The sequence below is a fragment of the Salvelinus sp. IW2-2015 genome, linkage group LG28 (assembly GCF_002910315.2).
Source record: "Salvelinus sp. IW2-2015 linkage group LG28, ASM291031v2, whole genome shotgun sequence".
Taxonomy (NCBI): domain Eukaryota; kingdom Metazoa; phylum Chordata; class Actinopteri; order Salmoniformes; family Salmonidae; genus Salvelinus; species Salvelinus sp. IW2-2015.
The window spans coordinates 11,749,172-11,772,698 of record NC_036868.1 but is presented as its reverse complement, the minus strand read 5'-3'; the positions used below and the strand labels follow the sequence as shown (position 1 = coordinate 11,772,698).

General features: G+C 42.7%; 2 protein-coding genes across 3 annotated transcripts; one reads left to right on the top strand and one right to left on the bottom strand.

The window, feature by feature from the left end:
• The first annotated feature begins 323 nt into the window (after window positions 1-323).
• Window positions 324-6,952, top strand: LOC111954245 (heat shock factor protein 2). 2 transcript variants are annotated; one of them, XM_023973813.2, is made up of 11 exons: window positions 324-517; window positions 954-1,062; window positions 1,151-1,278; window positions 3,909-4,033; window positions 4,139-4,214; window positions 4,367-4,425; window positions 4,521-4,602; window positions 5,090-5,202; window positions 5,292-5,546; window positions 5,721-5,783; window positions 6,147-6,952. In XM_023973813.2, the coding sequence occupies exons 1-11, from the start codon at window positions 425-427 to the stop codon at window positions 6,394-6,396; spliced, it is 1,353 nt and encodes a 450-aa protein (XP_023829581.1). In that variant the 5' UTR covers window positions 324-424; the 3' UTR covers window positions 6,397-6,952. The 2 variants fall into 2 exon arrangements, with proteins under 2 accessions (XP_023829581.1, XP_023829580.1); XM_023973812.2 differs by having other exon boundaries at window positions 5,721-5,832.
• A 232-nt stretch (window positions 6,953-7,184) lies between these two features.
• LOC111954247 (serine incorporator 1) lies at window positions 7,185-13,478 on the bottom strand. The gene is made up of 10 exons (XM_023973814.2): window positions 13,369-13,478; window positions 11,396-11,557; window positions 11,089-11,282; window positions 10,853-10,932; window positions 9,583-9,720; window positions 9,269-9,438; window positions 9,022-9,112; window positions 8,775-8,919; window positions 8,410-8,634; window positions 7,185-7,922 (listed from the first exon to the last, which is right to left on the bottom strand). Exons 1-10 carry the CDS (start codon window positions 13,405-13,407, stop codon window positions 7,784-7,786), a joined length of 1,383 nt encoding a protein of 460 aa, XP_023829582.1. The 5' UTR covers window positions 13,408-13,478; the 3' UTR covers window positions 7,185-7,783.
• Between the last annotated feature and the right edge of the window lie 10,049 nt (window positions 13,479-23,527).

Sequence of the window (23,527 nt, the reverse complement as noted above, 5' to 3'; positions counted from 1 at the left end):
TTTCAGAAATTGACCCACTATGCTGTTCAGTTTCTGCATCTATATCATATTGCTGAGTGTACCTTTAAATCATGTCAGAAAAACTACAACATTTCACCAATACTTAATTATCTTTTTTTGGAAGGAAACGATTTAACTCATATTGCAATTTATTAAAGGTCATATTTAATAGAAATCTGGTCAGTTACTTTAATGCATGTCACAGAAAAACTCAAACATTTCAGCAATAATTTGCAAACGTATAATGATCTATGCATTATTCTACATGTTACACGTGTGAACGTAATGTAAGTCAACATTCAACCAATCAGCTGCTGCTCTTCAAACAGGAAGTCGTATGCATGCTTAGGACGCTTGTTTTCTTCTTCTCAGCGACTTGCTTCTTTCATCACCAAAAGGCATCTTTCCATCTTTAGTTTGCAAAATGAAACAAAATTCAAATGTACCAGCCTTTCTCACCAAGCTTTGGACTCTTGTGGAAGATTCTGACACAAATGAATTTATTTGTTGGAGTCAGGTAAATTAAATTGCCCAACTGAGCGTGCCAGCCTGGCAGAGCTAGGTAGCGCTAGCACTTGACTCTGCAGGGTGTGAAACGAGTTAGCCAGTTATAGTAGCTATGTCTGCCTAGTCCTAGAATCATGTGTCGATTAGTAGGATTCAAGAAGCATCGTTTTGTTTTGTTAGTGATACTCTTTTGCTATTGTTGTCCCTGCTGGCTAAAGCTAGCACGTTATTTTGAATGATCTGTTTGTAAATTGGCTAGCTTCTTATAATAGCATATCAATAAAATTGGCTAGTTAACAAAAGAGCATATAAATAAGCATTCCATGATCAAATAAAGCAAGAATACCCATGCACTATTTAGGTCCTGAAATGTAACACACATACATGTAATTGATTGGAAGTAGTTGCAGACATTCTAGTCTCCTAATATATACATATTTATTTAGGAAGGTAACAGTTTCCTTGTCATGGATGAACAGCGATTTGCCAAGGATATCCTTCCCAAATTCTTCAAGCACAACAACATGGCCAGCTTTGTCAGACAGCTGAATATGTGTAAGTAAGCGCTTCTATAAACATAGCGACTCTGCTGTTTTATTGGAATGCCTCTTGTGCAGCTGTCTAATGGCTGGTCAATTTGCAGATGGATTTCGCAAAGTGATGCACATCGACACAGGCATAGTAAAGCAAGAGAGGGATGGACCAGTTGAATTTCAGCATCATTACTTTAAACATGGTCAGGATGACTTGCTGGAAAACATCAAAAGAAAGGTAAGACTAGGGCTGTGGCGGTTTGTCAGCCGCTGATTGTCAAGCAAATAAACACATTTAACATTTCCACGCATAGTCTACAAGCCATTTTAAAAAGTCTAATAAATCCATGTAATCTATCCTACACCTTCACAATAAATCCATTATTTATTTTAGACATGTCTAAAGAAAATATAGTCTGTTTCAGAAAAGAAAAGCATAATCTGAGTTTTCCTTATGTTAGATCCAGATGTGGCTATGCCAAATGGCTGTGAGCTACACTAGTTCAATTAACAGAGAATATTTGCTTATAATTCCTTGGCATTATTTAATAGTATGAAGAATACAATTTAACAAAGCTGAATAAAATATAAATATTTTCTCCAAATGATTTGAGGGAGTGCGCACATGCGGCTATTCTGTGTTGAGCGGTTAACAAAGAAATAGGTACTCCTACACTACCAGTCAAAAGTTTTAGAACACCTACTCATTCAAGGGTTTTTCTTTATTTTTACTATTTTCTACATTGTAGAATAATAGTGACGACATCAACACTATGAAATAACATATGTAGTAACCAAAAAAGTGTTAAACAAATCAAAATATATTTTATATTTGAGATTCATCAAGTAGCCACCCTTTGCCTTGATGACAGCTTTGCACACGTTGGGCATTCTCTCAACCAGCTTCACCTGGAATGCTTTTCCAAAAGTCTTGAAGGCATTCCCATATATGCTGAGCACGCATTTTCCTTCGCTCTGCGATCCGACTCATCCCAAACCATCTCAATTTGGTTGAGGTCGGGGGATTGTGGAGGCCAGGTCATCTGATGCAGCATTCCATCACTCTCCTTGGTCAAATAGCCCTTACACAGCCTGGAGGTGTGTTGGGTTATTGTACTGTTGAAAAACAAATAATAGTCCCACTAAGCCCAAACCAGATGGGATGTTGTATCGCTGCAGAATGCTGTGGTAGCCATACCGGTTAAGTATGCTTGAATTCTATATAAATCACAGTGTCACCAGCCAAGCACCCGCACACCATAACACCTCTTCCTCCATGCTTCACGGTGGGAAATACACATGCAGAGATCATCCGTTCACCCTCACCGCGTCTCACGAAGACATGGCAGTTGGAACCAAAAATCTCCAATTTGGACTCCAGACCCAAGGACAAATTTTCACCGGTCTAATGTCCATTGATTGTGTTTCTTGGCCCAAGCAAGTTTCTTCTTATTATTGGTGTCCTTTAGTAGTGGTTTCTTTGCAGTAATTCGTCCATGAAGGCCTGATTCACACCGTCTCCTCTGAACAGTTGTTGATGTGTCTGTTACTTGAACTCTGTGAAGCATTTATTTGGGCTGCAATTTCTGAGGCTTGTAATGCTAATTAACTTATTCTCTGCAGCAGTGGTAACTCTGGGTCTTCCGTTCCTGTGGCGGTCCTCATGAGAGCCAGTTTCATCATAGCGCTTGATGGTTTTTGAGACTGCACTTGAAGAACCTTTCAAAGTTCTTGAAATTTTACGTATTGACTGACCGTCATGTCTTAAAGTAATGATGGACTGTCATGTCTCTTTGCTTGTTTGAGCTGTTCTTGTCATAATATGGACTTGGTCTTTTACCACATAGGGCTATCTTCTGTATATTGTCCCCCCCCCCCCCCTTGTCACAAAACAACTGATTGGCTCAAACGCATTAAGAAGGAAATAAATTCCACAAATGAACTATTAAGGCACACCTGTTAATTGAAATGCACTCCAGGTGACTACCTCATGAAGCTGGTTGAGAGAATGCCAAGAGGGTGCAAAGCTGTCAAGGCAAAGGGTGGCTACTTTGAAGAATCTCAAATATATAAAATATATTTTGATTTGTTTAACACTTTTTTTTGGTTACAACATGATTCCATAGTTTTTATGTCTTCACTAGTATTCTTCAATGTAGAAAATAGTAAAAATAAAGAAAAACCCTTGAATGAGTAGGTAAGCCAACTTTTGACTGGTACTGTATGTGTGACATTTGTTTTGATTTAGAATGGTCCATTGTCATGCACCTGTATCGAAACAGGGGCAGTGGGGAAAAATACGTAATCTATGCACTTAAATAGGGAATGGAGGACTTTTCCCTGTGGTTTATTTTCATGCCAGCCAAGTAGGCTCTACTCCTGTTGTAAATATAAGCAATGTGCTTAGTATTAGGGAAGTTGAGAAAAAAATATAGTAGGGCAAGCCTATAGAAGGCTGATGGGATCCTCCTCTTTTTATTAGCTGCCATCACTCTGTTTTCTCCCGCATAGCCTAAACAAATGAGCTGATGGGTTCTCATGAAGTGTTTGATTAGATTTTCGAAAACATTTTCATTGATGTTATAGTGATTAGAGGGACAATAGTGTGCTGAGTACCAGGCAGTTAGCAAGTTTGGTAGGCTACTAATGACTAGCAGCAGCATCAGAGCTTGGAGAAGCCTAATTGCCGTGACTAAACGGTCATGTGGAATTTGGCTGACTTCTCGACTTGTGACCGCCGGTGTGGTGGTAATACGGTCACCGCAACAGCCCTAGTTAAGACCTCATGGAAACAAACATATGATGGTAAACAAATAAATCACCTATATCAGTAAGTACGTCAAACTGAATAAGGGCATATTTTTTCAGGTTTCCAATACAAGACCAAATGATACCAAGATCAGACAGGAAGACCTGTCCAATATTTTGGCCAGTGTTCAGAATGTTCACGGAAAACAAGAAAGCATTGATTCCAGACTCAACACACTGAAAAGGTAAGCAAACTGCCATGCCCTGGCTATCAAATGGAGGTTAGAAAGTAGTAGTGATGTGTTGGTTTGGAGACAGTTCTATGCTCATGCTTGAATTTCTGTTTACAGAGATAATGAAGGTCTATGGAGGGAAATATCAGACCTGAGACAGAAGCACTCCCAACAGCACCAAATCATTAAGAAGGTGCAGCAAAAAATTCTGCACCAAGAATGAGTTTCCATATTCAGTAGGAATTGAATTGGAAACAATTTGCTCACAATAAAAACGCTTAACAATTCTCCTTTAGGGTATAATAGTTGTCTAACTTTGATGATAATTGTCTTTATTCATTGCAGTTGATACAATTCATCGTCACATTGGTACAGAAGAACCGGATGAGTTTAAAACGCAAGAGGTAAGGCTTCATAGTATAGCAATTCTTCCTCTGAATGACATCATCGATTACTAAACATTATTAATTCATTTTACATCTGAATCTCCATTTTACAGGCCTATTCTACTGAACAGCAATGGAAAGAAGCCTAAATACATCCATGAAATCTACGATGATCCTCCTCTGGACCACAACAAAGTATGTGTAGAGGTCTGAATGGGTTTACCTCCCTATTTTTTTTATTTTTTTATTTTACCTTTATTTAACTAGGCAAGTCAGTTAAGAACAAATTCTTATTTTCAATGACGGCCTAGGAACAGTGGGTTAACTGCCTGTTCAGGGGCAGAACGACAGATTTGTACCTTGTCAGCTCGGGGATTTGAACTTGCAACCGTTACTAGTCCAACGCTCTAACCACTAGGCTACCCTGCCGCCCCCTATGTAAGGTGTACATGGTGGTGTCCATCCAATCAGTCAGGACGCTAATGCTAGCAAACAGATATTTTTTATTTTTTTTACAATATTAAGGCAGGATCACTGCCCAGGAAAATGCCGCATTGTAAGAACAAAACTTGACATTGGCGGCGGCGCAGATTTCTTCCATAATATGAGTTTATGTTACTTCAAAAGTCTGTTTTCTCAATGTAAGCTATTCTAAAGATGTACATTTTGAACTCTCTCCCAGCCCTCTGTCAGTGGTTTGAAGAATGCTGATCTTACTGACGATGTCGTCATCTGTGATGTAACTGACGATGACACAGAGATCACAGAGGGCCCCTCAAGAGCATTGGATCAATCGTAATTCAACATTTAAAAAAATTGTTTCATGTATATTTCCATCTGCCATCATCCATCCTCATGCCTTTTCTCCTGTCCTTCATTCTTAGGGATGTAGAAATAGTTGAGGTCTTCAACAGCAATACTGTGTCACAGACAGACAGCGCTGACAGTATAGGACAGACCTACTCTTTAGTAATCGAACCAGAAGAGACCACCATAAGCACATATGATAGCCTTCCCACAAGCAGCACCTTGCAGCTCAACAAACAGTCAGGGTTGAGCCTGGAGGATCCAATGAAGATGATGGACTCAATCCTCAATGAGAGTGGAGCTATTTCTCAGAATATCAACCTCCTCGGCAAGTAAGTGGACTTGACTAGCTTTACGTTTGTGGCCTGTATTTCATGAAGAACTTGAGAAGGCTTTCTCACATTATGTTCCATATTACTGTGTTGCATTTTTTCATTTGTAAGGATATAGACCTATTGAATTATTGTCTCGTCTTACAGTTAATAGGCATCCAAATGTTTTAACAGGGTTGAGCTGATGGACTACTTGGACAGCATTGACTGCAGTTTGGAAGACTTTCAGGCAATGTTGTACGGGAAGCAGTTCAGCATTGATCCAGATATTTTAGAGGCCACAGAGGTTTATGTTAATTACATTTCCATACAAAATCTACAGTTTTGCACTTGTATAGAATTACCTGGTTACCCCACTCAATTCAATATCCGGGATGTATTTGTTACAGAAACTGTTTAAGAACCAAACACAGCAAATGGAATGAAACATGGAGGGACCTACCTGAATTTGTCCAATAGAAACTCTCGTTTGCATTTCCCATTTGGAGTAAACGGTTTCTGTTGCGAAACCTTTTGCCACAGAATTGACATAATGATTATACCCCAAGTCTGTCTGAATTTAATTTGTGTTTCTGAATCCTCATTCATTTCACTCTTTAGGGGAGTGGTGGTCCCAAAGAAAATGCAGGGCTGCTATCCAAAGGAGACAAGTCTAGTTTCTCAGCAGACAACCAGCTGGTCCAGTACACATCCTGCCCTCTGCTGGCCTTCCTGGATGGCTGCACCCCTTTGGCCACAGAGGCAGACAGCAGCACAGCCACAGAGCTGGGAGACAGCCTGCTGCAGAACAACACTGAGGTCCCCACAGACCTCCTGGAGCCAGACGAGGAGCCTCCACGAAGCTCTCTGATCCGCCTGGAGCCCCTGACCGAGGCAGAGGCCAGCGAGTCAACGCTCTTCTACCTGTGTGAACTCAACCCAGAGGGCGACACCACTGACTTGACACAGCTGGAGATTTAACAAGGTTAACTAAGGAGCAGAAAAAGGATTGGACCTTTTGTAGATACTTGTCAAAATGATCTATTTCCCCGTATCTTTTGGTACTTTTCTGTTCAGAAGTAAGACATTCCGTCATTTAGTGAAGAAACAATCTACTAACAGCTGTACGTAAACCCCGATAAAGATGAGGCTGCAATTATGTTGTTGGTTTAGGTTTCAGCATTTCTTGTGAAAAGGGGAATGTTTCACTGTATTATTGATTTCTGTATTGATATGTTTTAAGGATCACATTAATCTTTAATGAACAAAAAACAGAAGTGCCTGCATTTCCTTAGTAGAACCCCAATGTTGATCATTTCAAGTACTGTAGTCTGATATGTACCGTGTGTATCAATGTTTCATGTTATGATTCATAGATTGCGAAGCTTAACAGTGACAATGACATTAAAAGAACAGCAAAAGCATCATTACATTCTGAATGCTTTGTTCTGTAGGTGAAGGTATATTCAAGAAAATGCATGCTTTGCCTTAAAGTTTATTAAAAGGTGGGTTACAATGCACTTTAATACATGTCAAAAGACAACAATTGTCAGTCTGCTGGAAATACTGAATACACATTTCTAGTATGTTAAATAATTTATCCACTGAACATCAGTATTTTACATTAAGATAACTCCAGTGTGAATCATAGGTAACAAGGTACACAAAACTGAAGGACTAATATTTGACCTATAACACAAGATGTGCATGATAACAAAAGGGAAAGCTGTAGTTTGTTTTGCTATTTGGGAGAATGTTCTGAAAAGGAAAGCACAGCAAAGCATGATGGTAGATTAGCCTATAATATGCCACTGGTACATCACTGATGGAAATTAACCTAGGATTACAACAATGAGCTAATATCTGAAACCCTGCACTTCATTGCTACATATGTATAACTTTAAGCAAAGTGTAGCATATTATCAAACATCAAGCAGTCTTGCCCATTTTGTAACAAATCAATGGTTCTTTCTGAATGTCTCCTATCCAGAGTCAATTACAGTTGAGGAAGAGTCCTCCTTTCACTGACCATCTCTCCAAGCCCCGGCTACCTTTACAACCCCAACTCAGCAAAAAACATTCTTTAACTTTGCAATAGGATAAAACATGGTACATAAAACACCCATGTATTCAATACTATAGCATGCATGCAGTGTATTAACAAAAAGGGTGGGTGGGGAATACACATACAGTATTTACAAAGTTGAATATTCAAAATGATCATGAGCAAATGATTGCCGCCCTCATTCTTTAGATCATCAGTCGAAGTCTCGGTTGACCAGGACCAGTGGGGCTGCTAAAGTCCACACATAGAGGGCAATGCAGATCCAGCTGGAGGAGATCTTCACCCACACAGAGGGCCACTTGCTGGTCATTGTCTCATAGTTGGAGTCAGGGCTGAGAAAATCAAAAACAACAGACAAGTCAAACCCAGGAGGGATAGATGCGGTAAAAGAGGTCAATCAAACTCGACCAAAACAATGGAATTGCCATGGAAATGTGTGGGGGAAAAGTGCCGTGAGGGAAAGATCTCATTTAGGCTACTGTTTGTGTGCATTTCACACTGTTGAGGTAAAAATCGGAGTATAATGCTTGTATGGATGTCAACCCAAATACATGTTCATGTAATACTTAACCAATCAATTGCATTAGAGTTAAAAACGACTGTACCACCACAGATTTGTTTACTAGCTATGCTAACCATCTTAAATGAAAGGGAGTTAGCATTTAGCAGTCACTTCTAAACCTGAAAAGGGACAACTTCTACATGTTATGACCTGTGTATATTTCACAATATTCAATACTAAGGCTACAGACTCATTACTGCAATTGCCTAGTTATCATCCTACCAGACCAAATAATCCAAGAGAGTGAGGATACACACCTGTACCAGTTGGTGAGGGTCATCATGATGTAGAGGGAGGCCAGGAAGAGCATGAAGTGGAAGAAGGAGTAGCTGTAGGTGACTCCGTCCTTCTCGTTGTCCACGGCACGGTTCTCACCATCTTCCACGTCAAAGTTCTCAGGGTGGTGGCCATCCTCAATCAGGGAAGACTCGTCACTGGTCAGAGTCAGTTTGTTCACCTGGGTGTTGGAGGAGTTGCGGATGCTATAGGAATGAATGGATAACATGTTATTGTCAGGGTCAATAGCAACTGCACAAAGCTGGTAAATGGTAAAATAGCATTAGCAGTTTCTTCGAAGAGAAAACTGCAGACATTGTTGTTTGGGTCAGACTTGTTTCCTTACCTTGAGTACAGAACACACATCAGGAACAGGACCAGCCCCACAATACCCTGGGCATCCCACCACTGAACAACAGGGTGGTCCTTACCAGCTGGGGTGGTGTTGTTGAGGCCAATGATACCCAGCAAGCTTGGGTTGCATTTCCTGTCTGTGGATGGCAAAGACAAACACATTTACTCGAGTGCTTGTCTTGATGAAGAGCTAGCCATTTATTGGTGTATCGGAAACATTTGATCATTAAAATTCTCACCTGGCTCGTTGGTCATGGCAGACCAAGTGAGATACATGGTGTACAGAGTCACAATGGAAGACTGCAGCAACCCGGACCTTGGCTGGGACTCCTGTTGAGAAAAGGGGTGAGATAACACTAAGATGTAAATGTGTCAGAACATATTATAATTACATGTTTATTATACAAGATGAAGGTCCAGAGACTAAGGTTTTTGGGGTACAACATGGAGTGTGAGTTGACATGCTGGTCCAATGCACTTCCTTACCTGAATCTTGGGCAGGACGGACATGACTGAGGCTCCGACACACAGCAGCATGTTGACAGTGATGAAGGCCTTGTTCTCAGTGCAGCCGTCAGTGTGGGTGTAGTAGACGTAGAACATGATCAGAGACACCAGGGACAGGATGTAGTTGATGGTGGTAGCAGACAGCAGAGCTGCACGGGAGAAATTAGACTTACTGGTTATTTCTGGACAATGGGAGTTAAAAGTGTAGACACAGAGGGTTGCTTTAACTCAACCTGGCACCAGTGCATTTTCACAAGGTATTCTTAAAGAGAAGCTCCTGTTGATTACCATACCTGCATACCAGCAGCGAGAGTTGCCCTCCTCCATCTTCTCCACCCAGGACTCATTCCAGGAGTGGGCAAAGTCTATCAGCAGGACCAGCTGGATCAGGATGAAGCAAAACGCTCCAGCCATTCCTATGTAGAACCAAACTAAGGGAGAGAAGTGTGAACTAGCTACAGGCTAAGTGAGTATTATTAGCTTCAAGTGCAATCGCAAAAACCATAAAGCACTATGATGAAACTTGCTCTTATGAGGACTGCCACAGGAAAGGAAGACCCAGAGTTACCTCTGCTGCACAGAATACGTTAATTCGAGTTACCAGCCTCAGAAATTGCAGCCCAAATAAATGCTTCACAGAGTTCAAGTAACAGACACATCTTAACATCAACTGTTCAAAAGAGACTGCGTGAATCAGGCCTTCGTGGTTGAATTGCTGCAAAGAAACCACTACTAAAGGACACCAATAATAAGAAGAGACTTGCTTGGGCCAAGAAACACGAGCAATGGACATTAGACAGGTGGAAATCTGATGAGCCCAAATGTAAGATTTTTGGTTCCAACCGTGTCTTTGTGAGATGCAGAGTAGGTGAACGGATGATCTCCAGATGTGTGGTTCCCACCGTGAAGCATGGAGGAGGTGGTGTGATGGTGCTTTGCTGGTGACACTGTGATTTATTTTGAATTCAAGGCACACTTAACCAGCATGGCTACCACAGCATTCTGCAGCGATACGCCACCCCATCTGGTTTGCGCTTATTGGGACTATCATTTGTTTTTCAACAGGACAATGACCCACACACCTCCAGGCTGTGTAAGGGCTATTTGACCAAGAAGGAGATCGATGAGTGCTGCATTAGATGACCTGGCCTCCACAATCACCCAACCTCAACTCAATTGAGATGGTTTGGGATGAGTTAGACTGCAGAGTGAAGGAAAAGCAGCCAACAAGTGCTCAGCATGTGGGAACTCCTTCAAAACTGTTGGAAAAGCATTCCAGGTGAAGCTGGTTGAGAGAATGCCAAAAGTGTGCCAAGCTGTCATCAAGACAAAGGGTGGCTACTTCGAAGAATCTAAAATATATTTTGATTTGTTTAACACTTTACAACATGATTGCATACGTGTTATTTCATAGTTTTAAAGTCTTCACTATTATTCTACAATGTAGAAAATAATAAAAAATAAAGAAAAACCCTTGAATGAGTAGGTGTGTCCAAACTTCTGACTGGTACTGTACATTTCTATGAGACAGAAAAACATTATTTGTATGAAAAGGGCCATTACCAGTTGTGAAGGGACCCTCTGGAATGAAGAATGCACCAATGGTAATGGCAGTCGCAGAAGCAAACTTGAAGAACCAAAACCTAAAAGAAAGCATAAGTATTTTAACTGATCGACCTGTTTGAACTTAAATATACTTATGGATACCCTTGTTCCTTATTTATCTTCCTGCATTGCAGTATATAATGCTTACTGATATTGTCATTACCCATATATGAAGAAGACACAGTGCTATTTACCCATTGTGTATAGTAGCTCTGGGATCCTGGCTACTCTTGACTTTGACCATGAGGAGGGAGAAGAGCAGGAAGAACATTGCCATGCCGAAGCAGATACGGTACACAGCCTTGTAGCCAACCAAGACATCACAGTTGACATGACCCTCCACACCTGGAATTGATGTACCCATTCCCCCATCACAGAATCCTGGAATCTGCAAGAGCCAAGATGCACAAGTAATTAGTCAGGCCAAACAAAAATGTGTAGAATTAGTTGTCTTAATTGTAAATGTTGTATATCAAATACATAAAACGCATAGTTTGGTACCTTCTTGAGCTGCTCTTCCATCCCTGGCATGAGCATAATGCATGCGATGCCCACGCACAGCAGGAGGAAGAAGGCATAGATGAGTCGGGTGACAGTGGAGTTATTCCCACTGGGGCAGCATTTGCACAGCAGGCAGGGGGCAGTGCCACACAGGCAGGGGATCTACAAGGCAAGACAAGGGAATGAGGTTAAATGTGATTCAAACCAATTAGCTAAGTCATACAAGTATAGAACTGATGCTGACAGAATAATATATCTGCCCACCGCTGAATGGTTTTACAGTTAGAATATAGCCTAAGTACAAAGTCAATAGAGTTTTCATTCATTGATAAAAGTTAATACATCTACGTAGGGTTGACATAACACCAACACACTTGTTTTTCCCAAGTTGCTAACTGCGTTGGAAACCAAATCTCTGCTAAGAATAGATCTGGTCACGGCAGGTGTCAAACCTAATCAAGTTGATACCAATGTGGAAGAGAGACCAGGCAGTTAACGGTACACGTTTAGCTTGAAAATAGTTTCAGGAATATAATTATTTAAACTAAATAGGAAACAATACCAGACATTGTTAAGATAATTATGTTCTCAATGTTCATAAACCGAACTTCAATTAAACTACTCAGTCTGCAATCCAGAGTTTGTAAGATTCTGGTTGAATGAAACAGACGGAGGCCCAGCTACAATAGTCTAAATGTTTATTCACGGGAGCTCTAAAAATCATACAATGCACACTTGGTTATATACCTCACATTTGGTCATCAATGCCCCTCCTCTTCTCCTGACACTGTCAATGCCATTTACAAGTCTTACTTCAACACCTACATTGCTTATCATATCCTGCAACACGTTACATAATCTTTCTCCCCTCTCTGGGTGGGGAGACCTCCTTCCCTGTTATCAGTTTCACAGTGGTCACAAGTTGTCTGCCACAGTTCCTTGTCTGTTAACAGTTCCTCTTTTTCTATGCACAATTCTAGTCTTATGATTCAAATAGATCTCACTCTATTATCCAGTGACAGGGTGGAATACTGTTAGTTATTGCCTTAACATTAATTTGAAAGTATAAATAATTTAGTAATTATCTTACCATTACTTTAAACATATAAATCACATAACAGACATATGCCTAACTGAACTGAGTGCCGTTAAATTCAAAAGTATTTTAATGACCCACATTTCACAATGCACTGGTAGCCTAACTGGAGACGTCATAGTTAACGGTGATCTGACATCTGATTCTGTTTTGATGCCTAGCTACGGTGTTGCAATATTTCCAAGTACCGGGCAGTAGCTAGCTGGTTAAAATTATCATCATGTTATTGATAAACAATCGTCATATGCAGGTTTTGACAGTTCGATCCCCGAACTGGTTTACTTTGCTTGCTCTCTATACGTTTACATTTTCAATTCTACAGCAATGTAGGCCTACTTGAGACCTAGCTAGATAACCGCTAACGTTAACTATGACGTCTCCAGTTAGGCTACCAGTGCATTGTGAAATGTGGGTCATTAAAATACTCTTGAACATATAGGCACTATCAATAACAAAGTGGCTATCTAGCTAGGTCTCAACTACATTGCTGTAGAATTGAAAATGTAAACGTATAGAGAGCAAGCAAAGCAAACCAGTTCGGGGATGGAACTGTCAAAACCTGCATATGACGATTGTTAATCAATAACATGATGATCATTTTAACCATCTGACGCTAGCTAAAATTGTGATCATGTTTTAGAAAGATTACCCGGGGCCAATGTTTTTGATTAAAAGGCAATGCACCAAGCCATACTGAACAGGGAACCACCCTGGCTTTGTTGTTGTGCATTGACGCTAACACAGCTACAGTTACTTTAGGATTACAGTAGCTAGCGAAACTGTCGTCTGAATAAATATTTGATCCGGTCCGTTTTTTAAAAAGTGGATCTGAGTGATGTAGACTTTTATTTTAATTATCATAAAAACGAAGGCTTACCCAACTCGCCATGGAACACAGTCCGAGAACGGCCCCCATGATTTTGCCGAAATAAGACTTCTCTGTGCTGTAAAAGATGGATGCTTTTCGTCTGTTTACAATACAATCGCGCTTCTTCTTAGGATTTGATTGGTGAATCGCATCCAATTGAAGGTGCATATACCGCCATCTACTGTACTGGTGTGTGAGGCATGTCACGGCCTACTGTACCTACATTAAATTATGTACCTACATTAAATTACACAAAATTTGAAAAAATTWAAATTCCCCTGCCAACTATTAACCCTCTAAGAAAACTAAAAAACACCCCATTCCACTATTTAACCCTATCTAATCCTACTCCAGACCAACGGTCTGAGAGGATAGAACTCTACCACTCAACACCCCATGCAACTGTTCTGCAAAAAATCCTTGCAATCCAAAGTACTTCTCTGCAGCAGCCACCACAACCTCTATTTTCTGTGACTTCCGATCCATTTCTACAGTACAATTGACAACCATGGCTATGAATACTAAAAATCACACCTTACTGAAGCACATATTCTTGCCATCGCTCTCTCTCTTGAGCTCTGCCTATCCACAGGAATCCTCTCAATATCCCTCACCCTGTACCCATCTTCCGCTACCACTCTCGTCACTGCTCCTGCACACTTCTCATATCTAGGGATCTCCCTACTACACACTACTGCAACATGCCCATAACTGGCATTTTCGGAAAACAAAAGTTCTCATGGGATAACTTACACTTCCTAACTTGACCTTGTTGACAAAGACTCTACATCAAAGCTCAGCAGGACAGACAATGTCTTCTCCGTTTCCCCACGCTCTCCATTGCACCAAACGGTGGGCATCACAGACACCGGGAATCTTCCATTTCAACTGATCCTCCTCAACACTTAATACCACCCCTGTTATCACTTCTTTCTTAACAATCTCACTGCCACTTCTGTTTTTTTAATGGGAATCCACCATCTATGACTCATTTCCGGTTAGCCTTGCGTATGTGATCAAAGATGTGATCATGCACCAGTGTGAATAAATGCAGCATACTCAGAAAATGGGCATATTTGTTGCTTTGAATCTGTTAGTTTGTTCTAAACACAATGCCTTCATTGTTGTTCAATGAACATTGTTACATATTGAATGCAACAATATCCAGGGTGGAATAAATCAAATTAATTGTCTCACATTCCCTTCAATTTCACTCCAGACAAACAGCAGTATCTACCATTTTGCTCTCTCTTTGCTGGCTATCAGTGGCAGGACCAAGACTACATTTGTACCTGATTCTCCTGAGACTTTAACTTGAAACAACGTGTTTTCCCCCTCTAAATGGTTACAATGCGACTCCATTTTGTTGCTTCCAGCCTACAGGCAGAAATTAAAACAGGAAGCGCCCGTGCTCAGGTCTGTTCAACGCTGGTCCGACCAATCGGATTCCACGCTTCAAGATTGCTTCGATCACGTGGACTGGGATATGTTCCGCATATCGTCGGACAACAACATTGATGAATACGCTGATTCGGTGAGCGAGTTTATTAGCAAGTGCATCGTTGATGTTGTACCCCCAGCGTCTATTAAAACATTCCCCAACCAGAAACCGTGGATTGATGGCAGCATTCGCGCAAAACTGAAAGAGCGAATCACTGCTTTTAATCAGGGCAAGGTGACCAGAAACATGACCGAATACAAACAGTGTAGCTATTCCCTCCGCAAGGCAATCAAACAAGCTAAGCGTCAGTATAGAGACAAAGTAGAGTCGCAGATCAACGGCTCAGAGACGAGAGGTATGTGGCAGGGTCTACAGTCAATCACGGATTACAAAAAGAAAAAAAGTCCCGTCGCGGACATCGACGTCTTGCTCCCAGACAAACTAAACAACTTCTTTGCTCGCTTTGAGGACAACACAGTGCCACTGACACGGCCCACTACCAAAACCTGCGGGCTCTCCTTCACTGCAGCCAACGTGAGTAAAACATTTAAATGTGTTAACCCTCGCATGGCATCCCCAGCCGCGTTCTCAGAGCATGCGCAGACCAGCTGGCTGGTGTGCTTATGGACATATTCCATCAATCCTTATCCCAGTCTGCTGTTCCCACATGCTTCAAGAGGGCCACCACTGTTCCTGTTCCAAAGAAAGCGAAGGTAACTGACCTAAATGACTCTCGCCCCGTAGCACTCACTTCCGTCATCATGAAGTGCTTTGAGAGACTAGTCAAGGACCATATCACCTCCACCCTACCTGACACCCTAGACCCACTCCAATTTGCTTACCGACCCAATAGGTCCACAGACGACGCAATCACACTGCACACTGCCCTAACCCATCTGGACAAGAGGAATACCTATGTCAAGACATTGGCTGGTCAATCGACTACAACTCAGCATTTAACACCATAGTACCCTCCAAACTCGCCATTAAGCTCGAGACCCTGGGTCTCGACCCCGCCCTGTGCAACTGGGTCCTGGACTTCCTGACGGCCGCCCCCAGGTGGTGAGGGTAGGTAACAACATCTCCACCCCGCTGATCCTCAACACTGGGGCCCCACAAGGGTGGGTTCTCAGCCCTCTTCTGTACTCCCTGTTCACCCATGACTGCATGGCCATGCACGCCTCCAACTCAATCATCAAGTTTACAGACGACACTACAGTGTAGGCTTGATTACCAACAATGACAAGACGGCCTACAGGAGGAGATGAGGCCCTCGGAATGTGGTGTCAGGAAAATAACCTCACACTCAATGTCAACAAAACAAAGGAGATGATCGTGGACTTCAGGAAACAGCAGAGGGAGCAGCCCCTACCACATCGACGGGACAATAGTGGAAAGGTGGAAAGTTTTAAGTTCCTCGGCGTACACATCACGGAAAAACTGAAATGGTCCACCCACACAGACAGCGTGGTGAGGCTGAAGAAATGCGGCTTGTCACCAAAAACACTACAAACTTTTACAGATGCACATCGAGAGCATCCTGTCGGGCTGTATCACCGCCTGGTACGGCAACTGCTTCGCCCACAACCGTAAGGCTCTCCAGAGGGTAGTGAGGTCTGCACAACGCATCACCGGGGGCAAACTACCTGCCATCCAGGACACCTACACCACCCGATGTCACAGGAAAGGCCAAAAAGACATCAAGGACAACAACACCCGAGCCACTGTCCTGTTCACCCCGCTATCATCCAGAAGGTGAGTCAGTACAGGTGCATCAAAGCGCGGGACTGAGAGACTGAAAACAAGCTTCTATCTCAAGGCCATCAGACTGTTAAACAGCCATCACTAACATTGAGTGGCTGCTGCCAACATACTGACTCATCTCTAGCCACTATTCAATCAATGAAAAAATGTATGTAATAAATGTATCACTAGCCACTTTAAACAATGCCTCTTTATATAATGTTTACATACCCTACATTACTCATCTCATATGTATATACTGTACTCTATACCATCTACTGCATCTTGCCTATGCCGTTTGGCCATCGCTCATTCATATATTTTTATATGTACATATTCTTATTCATTCCTTTACATTTGTGTGTATAAAGTAGTTGTTGTGAAATTGTTAGGTTAGATTACTTGTTAGATATTACTGCATGGTCGGAACTAGAAGCACAAGCATTTCGCTACACTCGCATTAACATCTGCTAACTATGTGTATGTGACAAATACAATTTGATTTGATTTGAGAAGAAAATCTCATTGAATTAACTTACTTCTTAGCTGTTTTCTAATTTTAATAATTGAGTCACATTGAACATGTAAATGCCCCCTGAGCACAAATGCTGCTGATAGATTAAAAAGAGAAAGTGTGGGAAATAAGTATGATTCATGCATGGCTTTTTCAGTGAGTGAAGGGCTACTGTTAAAGTTCACAGTCGACAAATCAAACATGATGTTAGATCAGATATTTGGTAACTTTATCACCTTTAGGCTATTTTGGATAAACACATATTCTGGATATGGAGAATTAGGAAGTCATCCATGAGTACTTTGAGTTTCAGAAGTAGCCTCGCACGAGCCTTGGCTTGTGGGTTTCACATGGGCATCAGTTTTCCAGATACCTTGCTCAGGTGATAATTGAGCCTTTCCTCACTGAGCATGAGGCTACCCTAATTTTGGCTGTGTATTGAGCACAGTCTGAGCTTGTTGCTATTTTAATTGCTTTTGTTTGATTAAGAAGATTCATTTCCTCCCTGATCTAATTCTATTCTTTACCCTGTTTGGTTTGGATGAAAGCCTTACATAGGCCTACTCTGTGCAATACGAGGCAGTGACTCCTTGTTCAGACAGTACTCATAAAACTAATTGCATTAATGGGAATCGGAAAAGATTAGGGACACAATAGCCTAATTCTATCAAGGGTCGTCATGTATTGAGGCAGTTCGTTTTACCTCTCCAAGCTACTATAGCAAAGAAACTCTGACTATAGCCTGTCACTGATGATTTAGTAGAATAGGAAAGTCTAGGGGAAATTCATGCATAACACTTTTCCCACCATCACAAGAGACCCCAACAATTTGAGACTCTTGAAATGGATTTGCTTCATTACATGGTTCACAACACAAAACTGTGTTGCTAATCAAATTCAAATTTTATTTGTCTCATACACATATTTTGCAGATGTTATTGCAGCTGCAGTGAAATGCTAATGTTTCTAGCTCCAACATTGCAGTGGCTTTGTCCCAGTTTAGTTAGTCTGTGTATTCTCCAGCTGAAAATGGGTGCATATGTTCCCTGCCCTCCCATGCATACATGCATATTTAATATCACAATTATACCATGGAAAATTCATTTTCTCTTTGGCTGTCTGGTCTAGGATTCAGTGTTACGTTTCATAATTGAGTACGTTTCCAGAAAACCTCATTGCTCATTTTATTTCTGGGAAGAGAGCAATTGTGGAGGTGACACATCGCCTAGTGTTCAGTGATGCATAGGCATATTCTACAAATAGATGAACCACTACACAAGAAATGAATTCAAGCATTCATTTGGTAGGATACCTTAATCCATTAGAAATTTGCAATGACTGAAATAGGCCTATGTCTCTCATTGTATGACAGGTACATTCAAACTGAGGGAATGCAAACGCCAATACTAAATTATAATTTCCATATCAGGGTCTGTAGTGACGCCTCAAGCACTGCGATGCAGTGCCTTAGACTGCTGCGACACTATGGAGGCCAATAAATACACTTTTAATAGAATACAAAGATACGTTAATGGTATTACTCAATAGTCGGCAAAATTTTAATTGGTCTTTGTGCTGGGCAACAGGCTTAATACATGTCACGTTGTACTGTATAATGATAGGAGACAGGCGCAGGAATACGAGATAGAGGGTTTTATTTCTCTACCCAAAATAGCGTACGTCATGTACATGACGGGGACGAAGCCCAAAACAAACACGTATACAGTTGAAGTCAGAAGTTTACATACACCTTAGCCAAATACATTTAAACTCAGTTTGTCACAATTCCTGACATTTAATCCTAGTAAAAATTCCCTGTCTTAGGTCAGTTAGGATCACCACTTTATTTTAAGAATGTGAAATGTCAGAATAATAGTAGAAAGAATTCTTTTTTTCAGCTTTTATTTCTTTCATCACATTCCCAGTGGGTCAGACGTTTACATACACTCAATTAGTATTTGGTAGCATTGCCTTTAAATTGTTTAACTTGTGTCACGGCCGTTGAAAGAAGTGGACCAAGGTGCAGCGTGGTGAGCGTACATATTCCTTTTTATTTGAATGACGCTGACAAAAACAATAAACGAAAGAAACAACCGTGAAGCTTAAGGGCTATAGTGCCACAAACAAAGACAACTACCCACAACAAAAGGAGGGAAAAAAGGCTACCTAAGTATGGTTCCCAATCAGAGACAACGATAGACAGCTGTCCCTGATTGAGAACCATACCCAGCCAAAACATAGAAACACAAAATCATAGAAAACAAAACATAGAATGCCCACCCCAAATCACACCTTGACCAACCCAAATAGAGACATAAAAAGGCTCTCTAAGGTCAGGGCGTGACAACTTGGGTCAAACGTTTTGGTTAGCCTCCCACAAGCTTCCCACAATTACGTTGGGTGAATTATGGCCCATTCCTCTTGACAGAGCTGGTATAACTGAGTCAGGTTTGTAGGCCCCCTTGCTCACACACGCTTCTTCAGTTCTTTGGGATTGAGGTCAGGTCTTTGTAAAGCCACTCCAATACTTTGACTTTGTTGTCCTTAAGCCGTTTTGCTACAACTTTGGAAGTATGCTTGGGGTCATTGACATTTGGAAGACCTAATTTGCGCCCAAGCTTTAACTTCCTGACTGATGTCTTAAGATGTTGCTTCAATATATAGACATCATTTTCCTTCCTTCAATGCCATCTATTTTGTGAAATGCACCAGTCCCTCCTGCAGCAAAGCACCCCCACAACATGATGCTGCCACCTCGTGCTTCACGGTTGGGATGGTGTTCTTTGGCTTGCATGCTTCCCCTTTTTTCCTCCGAACATAACGATGGTCATTATGGCCATACAGTTCTATTTTTGTTTCATCAGACCAGAGGACATTTCTCCAAATTATTTTACTAGGATTAAATGTCAGGAATTGTGAAAAACTTGAGTTTAAATGTATTTGGCTAAGGTGTATGTATAACGTCCGACTTTAACTTATATATATATATATATATATATATATATATATATATATATATATATATATATATATCACAGGGCTGCTCCAACAGTCTTCCCAGCACAGACCTGACCAACGAGACATGCTAGGCGTTGTTAGCAGAATAGACCAAAATGTAATCTATTTAAACCATAACGATGATGGTTGGGATGAGGGTAATGGATAGCTGAACTTAATGGTGGTTTTATTCAGTCTTCAATAATAATCAATGCAGGGGCGCAGTCTTCCTTCATAACAAAAAATAAGCTAGAGGAGGCTGGTGACGTAGGGGCGGATAAAACCCTGCTGTCGGCTCTCCTGTACGTAGGTATCCATTGCCTCAGTCTCCGCATAGGGGAGAGGTAGACGTGTCCTCTCGGGAGGGCTGTGTCTGTCATGTTTCCGAGCCCATGCTTCGTCCATAAAACAACCCTCAGCCCCAGAGTCTATCAAGGCACTGCAGGAAGCAGCCGAACCGGTCCAGCGTAGATGGACCGACAAGGTAGTACAAGATCTTGATGGAGAGACTTGAGTAGTAGCGCTCACCAGTAGCCCTCCGCTTACTGATGAGCTCTGGCTTTTACTGGACATGACATGACAAAATGTCCAGCAGAACCGCAATAGAGGCAAAGGCGGTTGGTGATTCTCCGTTCCCTCTCCTTAGTCGAGATGCGAATACCTCCCAGCTGCATGGGCTCAGTCTCTGAGCCGGTGGGAGGAGATGTTGAGATGCGGAGAGGGGAAACACCGTTAACGCGAGCTCTCTTCCCCGAGCTCGGTGACGAAGATCTACCCGTCGTTCTATGCGGATGGCGAGTGCAATCAAAGAGTCCACGCTGGAAGGAACCTCCCGGGAGAGAATCTCATCCTTAACCTCAGCGTGGAGTCCCTCCAGAAAACGAGCGAGCAACGCCGGCTCGTTCCAGTCACTGGATGCAGCAAGAGTGCGAAACTCTATAGAGTAATCCGTTATGGATCGATCACCTTGACATAGGGAAGCCAGGGCCCTGGAAGCCTCCTTCCCAAAAACTGAACGATCAAAACCCGTATCATCTCTCTTTAAAGTTCTGATAAACGTTAGAACACTCAGCCCTTGCTCCCAGATAGCTGTGCCCCACTCCCGAGCCCGACCAGTAAGGAGTGATATGACGTAAGCGATCCGAGCTCTCTCTCTTGAGTATGTGTTGGGCTGGAGAGAGAACACAATATCACACTGGGTGAGAAAGGAGCGACACTCAGTGGGCTGCCCAGAGTAACATGGTGGGTTATTAACCCTAGTTCCGGAGACTCGGAAGACCAGGAAGTAGCTGTGGCACGAGACGAAGACTCTGAAACTGTCCTGACAGGTCGGAGACCTGAGCGGCCAGGGTCTCAACGGCATGACGAGCAGCAGACAATTCCTGCTCGTGTCTGCCGAGCATTGCTCCTGGAACTGACGGCATGTTTGAGAGAATCCGTAGTCGCTGGGTCCATCTTGGTCGGATTCTTCTGTTTTGCTGGTGAATGAGGACCCAAAAGCGACTTCATAGAAACAGAGTCTTTATTCCAGTCTAAAACAAAACAATGATTCTCCTGGATAATATCAAGGTAAATCCAAAACAGGAACTGAAATCCTCTCGTCAGTAGAGAGGAACGACTGGAGACGCGACCACAGACTGCAGGTCGCTTCAGGAAGGCACAGGCCGTAGCTGACATAGACACCTGCTCACACGCAGCATCTGAAGAAGGCAAAAACACGACAGGCGGAACAAGGACACAGAACAGCAAACATCAAACAAGAATCCGACAAGGACAGAAGCGGAAAACAGAGGGAGAAATAGGGACTCTAATCAGAGGGCAAAATAGGGGACAGGTGTGAAAGAGTAAATGAGGTGGTTTAGAGAATGAGAAACAGCTGGGAGCAGGAACGGAACGATAGAGAGAGAGAGCGAGAGAGGGAGAGAGGGAGGGGGAGAGAGAGGGATAGAAAGAGGGAAAGAACCTAATAAGACCAGCAGAGGGAAGCACAGGGACAAGACATGATGATCAATGACAAAACATGACAGTGTCAGACAGCAGGTCAATGGCACAGTCCCAGGGGCGATGAGGAGGCCGGCGTGTAGCCTGGGTCTTAGAGAAAACCCGCTGCAGATCCTGTTATTCCTCCGGGTAAATCCACTTGAGGGGCGTGGTCCGGACTTTCCACCATAGTGGTGTTGACAGACACTGCGAGACACCTCCCCTGACACTCCTGCTACCAACCCAGCAGTCTCTTCTTGGACCAGGAAATAACAGGGTCATGCCAACTCAACCAGGGGAGACCTAAAACAATGGGGTGCGTGGGGATGTCAATAATCAAAAAGGTGATCTGTTCTAAATGAGTGTCATGGTTCAGCAGAGAAACGGGAACAGTAATGTGATGTACGAGCCCTGTCCCTATTAAACAATTGTCCAGGGCTCGAACCGGAATGGGTGACTGTAGGGGAACCAAAGGAATGCGTAATGCAGAGGCCAGCTCCGGAATCAATCAGAGCTAATGGGAGTGAGGGGCTAGGATATTCAGGGAATTTAATGGGAAAAGACACTGGTTGAGTTGACAGAAAAGGAGAGGAGATCTTGTATTCTCCCTGGGTTGGAACAGGGGATTTCCCTGGCGCGTCACCTTCTCGCCTATTAGTGGATAGAGGGCAGGTTGGGCAGAAATTACCCTTTTCTCCACAATAGGATCAGAGGCCCAGATTCCTCCTTCTCCTATGCGCTGCCTCGGGCAAATGTGCAGAGCCCTCCTCACCCTCAGCCGTCCACAGGATGATCAAACACAAAGAGGTGTTTGACTGGGGTGCCGTCAGACCGCAGCACCCCAGTCCAGGGACCGTCCGGTCAGTGCCGAGATGACGGTGGCAACCCTGTCTCTCCCGGAGACAGCCTCGGCGTAGCATGCGAAGTACAGGTCGCATTGCAGAAGGAATCCCTTGCGTCTCGCTGGCGCGGCGTCAAAGTGGAGAGACAGGCGTTTCCACGTACTGGCTCAGATGGGACGGAGGAAGGTACTGGTGGTGTGGGAGCTGGTGCCAGAACTGGTGCTGGAGACTGGAGGGACTGCACATTCCCCTCCAAACGCAGGATGGTTGCCAGTACGCTGTCCATGGCGCTGCCGAGTCTGGAGAGACAGTCCTCGTGATGCTGGACTGTCCCTATGATGGTCGCCAGCTCTGCCTTTCCCGCTGTCTCCATTAGATGGGTTGATTATTCTGTCACGTTGTATAATGATAGGAGACAGGCGCAGGAATACGAAATACCGTTTTTTTTATTTCTCTACCCAAAATAGTGTACGTCATGAACATGATGGGGACGAAGCCCAAAACAAACACTTATATATATATATAACACAGGGCTGTAACCCAAACAAAGAGTGAGATGTAAACCTCTAATAAATACATGGGACGAGACACGTAATAACACTAGTACACACTAACACGGTAACACGCAAGCCGATACAACAGAGCACAGGT

What these genes read in the sequence shown, in the direction of transcription:
- LOC111954245 (XM_023973812.2), top strand. Translation starts at nt 425, where the DNA reads ATGAAACAAAATTCAAATGTACCAGCCTTTCTCACCAAGCTTTGGACT. An exon ending in TGGAAAACATCAAAAGAAAG is followed by an intron (nt 1,279 to 3,908) that starts GTAAGACTAGGG and finishes ATATTTTTTCAG; the next exon opens with GTTTCCAATACAAGACCAAA. An exon ending in AATATCAACCTCCTCGGCAA is followed by an intron (nt 5,547 to 5,720) that starts GTAAGTGGACTT and finishes ATGTTTTAACAG; the next exon opens with GGTTGAGCTGATGGACTACT.
- LOC111954247 (XM_023973814.2), bottom strand. Translation starts at nt 13,407, where the DNA reads ATGGGGGCCGTTCTCGGACTGTGTTCCATGGCGAGTTGG. An exon ending in TGGAAGAGCAGCTCAAGAAG is followed by an intron (nt 11,283 to 11,395) that starts GTACCAAACTAT and finishes TGGCTCTTGCAG; the next exon opens with ATTCCAGGATTCTGTGATGG. An exon ending in ACCCTCACCAACTGGTACAG is followed by an intron (nt 7,923 to 8,409) that starts GTGTGTATCCTC and finishes TGATTTTCTCAG; the next exon opens with CCCTGACTCCAACTATGAGA.